The sequence below is a fragment of the Podarcis gaigeae genome (assembly GCF_964106915.1).
Source record: "Podarcis gaigeae genome assembly, chromosome: 3".
In the NCBI taxonomy this organism is placed as follows: Eukaryota; Metazoa; Chordata; class Lepidosauria; order Squamata; family Lacertidae; genus Podarcis; species Podarcis gaigeae.
Genome location: NC_139680.1, coordinates 81,960,004 through 81,966,003, shown reverse-complemented (window position 1 = coordinate 81,966,003; position 6,000 = coordinate 81,960,004). Strand labels below are relative to the sequence as shown.

Here is a 6,000-nt window from a genome sequence, read left to right as displayed (position 1 = left end):
TTGTCAATTTTGGGTGTGCCTATGCTGGACACCCACTCTTGCGAGAAACTTTTTGCTGCTGCACCAATTTTGTTCAGGTTTTATTTTGAGGGTCTCAAGACCCACTTTCTAACAAAAGGTGGCTAGCAATGTGTCTTGTTAGGGAGCAATAAACCATCATCCCAGCTTTGTCTTAACAGGAATGGGAGCTTAATTGTTCTTTGCTAGATAAGAGAAGGGAACAAAGCAGAGCCAGGCTGATTGGACAGAGGCAGCCAAAGGAGGAGCAAGGGGGTTGTCTGACAAATAAATTATTAATTTAATTTCTCTATTGCTGCGTTGAATATTTCATCCCAGCTAAGCGTTAACCACAAGCAGGGTGCTACAAAAGCACTCTGCCCAGCCCCTCAAATATTTTGTAATTTACATATCCAGAAAATGGGGATGTTCCAAGTCAGAAGCAAATGAGGACAGAATTTGCAAACTCTCAGAGGTCAATGAGAGTGTAGTGTGTGAGTGTTTTGAGAGTACAGTGCTTGTCATTCAGAATTGCTTCCTCTTCTGTTATATACCTTTATTGTACAACTTCTGGTCATACAGAAGCAAATCTGCCTTTTAAAGGGGGTTGTGACAAGACTGAGGCAGCCAACGAGATGGCCGAGAAAAAGACAAGTCTTGTGGAAATAATAGAGCACCTTTTTGCTACGCTTCAAGGGGAGGAGAATGAGGAGCTGCTCTTTACTTACAGAGGAGTGCTGTATCCAAAACTTGTTTGTAGTCCTGGGACTTTTGAAGCATTGGAAACCATGGAAGCTAGGAAGGATGATAAGTTGATTGCTGCTTATCCAAAATGCGGTGAGTATCCATCTTTTAATGGCATTAAAGGGGAATGGATTTGGTTACCAATTGATATCTGACCACATACGATTTGTATGTTTATTTCCCCCATGTAATCTGGATTTACAGATTCCATGTTTTGTTGTGCTTTTCATAAATGGTAAATGGGGATTTTGTATGCAAAACCCGCAAACCTGAGCAGCTGACTCCACAGCGAATAATAAGCTGTCATGTGGAAGTGCCTTCTATTAAAGTTTGAACAAGGAAGCCAGTGTTTATTTGCTACGTCAAATGAACTGAAATGGGTCCCAGGCGAATACATTTTGGGGTGCCTGGATTCACCCCTCACTTAGTGGCTGAGCACCCCACAACAGCCATGAGAAGCAATTCAAGGCCCTCTTTTATGTGGAGAGGAGATGTGTGCCTCATAAGTCCTTGGTTACAACCCATCCTCCATGTTATTCAGTGAGGCCTCTGAAATTGTACCTTTTTTGTACTTTGTTCACTTTCTTCTACCTTGTGCCACCTTCTCTGCCATTTTAATCCACTCCTCTGTGACTCTTGTTCCCACCTAATGTCAACTTGCCTGAAAACAAACATGATTTATGGGAAAGGATCCTCACCCTCAGAATCTAATGTAAGTGGCAACTGCTCTTTGTTGCCCCTTTGTTGGATGAAATGTGAAGAAACTCCCTGGATTCTCCCACAATGAAGTTTTTACTCCAAAAGAAAATGTTTTGGGTTTGTTGTTTTTTTTTCATTTTCAAAGCCTTGACTCTGTACAGTTCTTTTTAAAAAAGCTGGGCTGGCCAAGGTGGGGAAGGAACTTTCTCACAAAAGAAGAGAGAATAAAAGTCTGCAGTCTCCAAGGCTTGGGTGGTGGCAACAGCTTTGTTGTGACTTACCTGGTGTGGTCTTATGACCCACCTGCAGGTTCCAATGCACTGGTAGAAGACCTATGATTTAAGTTGACTGCTGTATATGAACATGGCTGTGCATGTGGTGTGTAAGTTATGCGCTTGTGATTCATATATGTCTCACTTGCTTTTATGTTGCAGGTACTAACTGGGTGCTCCAAATGGTAAATGTCAGGGAACTGCCATCGGAGGGACAGGTGGTGGACAGGCTCCAGGAGAATAGGAGAGAATCTGCAGCAGAGGAAGGAACCAGCAGGGGGAGTGCAGGAGTCACAGCGGAGGGGAGGCTCTGGGATACTTCTAGTGAGAATAGCGAAGAGGTAACAAGACCCCCATTAGGAACTCCCACCCTTCGCCGGAAACTGTCACGCAGAGAGTCACGAAGGCGCATGTCCGTCAAACAGCTTTTATGTTGGCGTAAATTCCGTAGACGCCCACTGTCAGATTCTACCAGCGACTGACGGAGTCATGCTTTGGGGGCTCCGTTAGTGCCTCGGTTTGGATGACCAGCCAAACCCCAGAGGGATCAAGCTTTTACGCACAAGCAGCTCACTATCCCATCACAGCAATCTGACAGTCTTTGAAAGCAGCTTGTGCAAGCAGAGGGCATCATGAGCGAACCAGCCGGAACCGGAGGAGCTGGAGCAGGTCCAAGCCTGGAAGAAAGGTACAGGGCGTTGGAGGTCCAGCTGGCGCTGCAAACGGCGAGGCTCGAGGAGAGGAGGGCTCAAGATGAGGATAAAGGGAAAACCACCCCACTTGCCAGACGGGTGCCTGGATTGGTGCAGAAATTTGGGGGGGATCCCAGGAACTATCAAGCCTTTAGGACAGAGATGCAATATGCTCTCAATCTACTGTTTGATGACTTCCCCGATGAGAACTCTAGAGTGGCGTACGTGATTGGCCATCTAGAGGGAGGGGCGAAGGACTGGGTTCGGCCCCTGATGGCAGCCAATAATGAAATCTTAAAGGACACTATGAAGTTTTTTCGCGCCATGGACTTGATGTTTTCCAGCGAGATCGAGCAGGGGGTGGTGCGCAGACAGTTAATGGCGTGTAAACAGGGGAGCCGATCTGTACGTGAGTACTGGACTGAGTTCACCATGCTGATTCATAGACTAGGGTGGGACCTTGCTAGTGAACCTATTCAAATGCTGTTTGAAGAAGGTCTCTCTCCGGCAGTGAAAGATGAACTTTCCCGGGCGCCTAGGGCGGAGTCTATGGATCAGCTGACTAAATCAGCGCTGTCCATAGGAGCACGCCAGGAGGCTAGAGCTATGGAAAAGCGGGAAGGAAAGGGGGAACGTTGGAAGGACTTCCGCATTCCAGAGATTCCGGAGCAGCCTTTCCCGCCAGCAGAGCCGATGGAACTTGGAACAGCGCGCGCGCGCGCAGTTTCAAACACCAGTGAAGGGCGGAAGAAGGAGGGAAAGAGCGGCAAGAGATGCTATCTCTGCCAACAGCCAGGTCACTTTGCCAGAGTCTGTCCGCAAAGGAAGGAATGGCAAGGGATGGCGGGAACTGTTGGGGGGAAGGAGGAAGAAGAAATCACGGAGCAAGTAAAAGCCAACGCCTGGTTGCCAACATCAGGGCACAGCAGCCAGGCCAGGGAGTAGTGAATGTGCCCACGCCGGAACCTCCAAGACCAGCGCTTGTGATAGAGGTGTTGCTGGAACTGGCAAACGGACACCCACTGAAGATAAAAGCGCTATTGGATTCAGGTAGCTCATGTAACTTCATGAGTAAGGAGTTTGCAGCTGAACACCAGATACAGACTATCCCATTGAGTAAGCCTTTGCAGGTTACCACGATTGATGGGAGGGAGCTGTTGGGAGGAGAAGTGAACCAACAAACTGTACCAATGATAATGAGGGTGGCAAGACACACAGAACTGATAGCGTTTAACGTAGCCACCTTGGGAGGAGCTCCTATTATCTTGGGAATGAGCTGGCTGGCACTACACGATCCGCTAGTAGGCTGGCATCAGAGAGTGGTTTCCTTTGGATCAGCACATTGCCTAGAACACTGCAAGGAGGGAGAGGCTCAGGCAGGGGCCAGGGCCACTCTAGCAGGGATGGAAGTGATGGACAAGGGGAGGGTGCCACCACAATACGCTGACTTGATTGACGTATTCAGCGAAAAAGAAGCAGATAAACTGCCCCTGCACAGACCCTTTGACTGTCAAATTAACTTACTCCCAGGAGCACAATTGCCAGTGGGCAAGCTGTATGCAATGTCAGACAGTGAGATGCAGGAGTTAAGGGAGTTCATTGACAAGAACCTCAAGCGAGGTTTCATCAGAGAGTCACGAGCGGTGGGGGGCAGCCCAGTGTTCTTTGTGGACAAAAAAAACACGGGCAGGCCCAGGCTTGTATGTGATTTCAGGGCCCTAAATGCAGTGTCAGAACCAGTGACTTTCCCTATGCCTAGAATTGATGACATTCTAACACGGGTGAGAAAAGGGAAAATTTTTACCAAGCTGGACCTTAGGGGGGCATATAACTTGATACGTGTGAGAAAGGGGGATGAGTGGAAGACCACTATGTTCACCCCCTTGGGGGCTTTTGAGTACCGGGTTAGGCCTTTCGGATTACAAGCGGGCTCCGCCTGCTTTCAATCATTCATGAATCACGTCCTGGGGCCACTGCTCTACAAGAACTGCGTAGCGTTCTTAGATGACGTCCTGGTGTACTCAGAGAATGAGGAGCAGCATGTGCGAGATGTAAGAGAGGTACTGAGCAAGCTGCGAGAAAACCGGCTGTGGGTGAAACTGGAGAAGTGTCAGTTTCATACCAGGGAGGTGGAATTCCTGGGGTACCTGTTGTCTGACAAGGGATTGGCCATGGATCCCAGCAAGGTTCAAGCGGTACTGGAATGGAAAACACCAAAGACCAAGAAGGACGTGCAAAGGTTCCTGGGCTTCGGAAACTTCTATAGGAAGTTCATCAAAAACTTTGCCCATTTAACAGCGCCCATCACGGATTGTCTTAGTAGTAAAAAGAAATTTGTTTGGACGGAAGAAGCGCAGCGGGCGTTCGAACGTTTAAAGCAGGCGTTTGCGTCGGAAGAGCAACTTTTGCACGTGGATCTACAACAACCAATGAGAGTGGAGACTGACGCGTCAGACCGAGCGGTGGGGGCCGTTCTTCTCCAGCCGGGAAAAGATACGTCTGAATGGAGACCGTGTGCATTCTTCTCGCGGAAGTTGAACAAATCCGAGAGGAACTACACAGTATACGACCGAGAACTGCTCGCCATTCATGAAGCATTCCGGAAATGGCGGCACTTGCTGATTGGGGCGCAGCACAAGGTTCAAGTCCGAACTGACCACAAAAATCTGGAATACTGGAGAACAGCCCGAGTGCTGAACCAGAGACAAGTGCGATGGGCCCAGGAGTTCTCCAAATTCCACTTTGAGATTCGTTACGTGCCCGGCTCCGAGAACGTGAGGGCGGACGCTCTTTCCAGGAAACCTGAGTACTTAGAGGGGGAGGGAGCGCCTGAGGCAAGGCATGTAATCCCTGAAGACCGCTGGGTGTGTGGGGCGGCATTGGTGGGGCAGAGGGAACTGATAGAGGGTACTGAGAACGATGAATACGCCCAAGAGAAACTCAGAGAGCTCAGGAGGACAGAGGAGAACACAGGGGGGTTTGAAGAAAAGAACGGGGCATTGTATTACAAAGGGGCACTGTACATACCCGATGGGGAACTGAGGGGCAGAGTACTCAAGCAGTTGCATGACAGCCCCACAGCGGGACATTTTGGACAGCACAAAACCATGTGGTTGGTTACCAGGGAGTTTTGGTGGCCCAAGGTGAGGGAGGACGTACGGGAATATGTCAGGGGTTGCGACAGGTGCCAGCGAGCGAAAGGAGAGAGGGTGGCGCCAGCGGGGCTATTACAACCCTTACCCACGCCAGAAAGGCCATGGGAGGCAGTATCCATAGATTTTATGACGGACCTGCCAAAATCCAAAGGCAAAACAGCTGTCATGGTGGTGGTAGATCTATTAACCAAGATGTGTCATTTTATAGCTTGTTCACATGCGGTCACAGCGGAGGAAACCGCCAAGTTGTTTGTAGAACATATTTTTAGGTTGCATGGCGCCCCCTTGAGGGTTTTGAGCGACAGAGGGAAACAATTTACTTCCAGGTTCTGGAGGAAACTTATGAGCTTACTGCACGTAGAACTCAATTTCTCAACTGCCCGGCACCCAGAAACAAATGGGCAAGCGGAAAGGGCAAACGGGATTTTACAACAATACCTG

The 6,000-nt window shown here is 49.1% G+C and overlaps 1 protein-coding gene across 1 annotated transcript in view; it reads left to right on the top strand.

Moving 5' to 3' along the window:
* The first annotated feature begins 399 nt into the window (after window positions 1–399).
* LOC310841516 (sulfotransferase 6B1-like) overlaps window positions 400–6,000 on the top strand; it is a 33,149-nt gene continuing 27,548 nt past the window's right edge. The window contains exon 1 of the mRNA XM_083732755.1: window positions 400–834. Within this exon, the coding sequence (XP_083588881.1) occupies window positions 633–834 (202 nt within the window). The 5' untranslated portion in view covers window positions 400–632. The remainder of the gene's footprint in view (window positions 835–6,000) is intronic.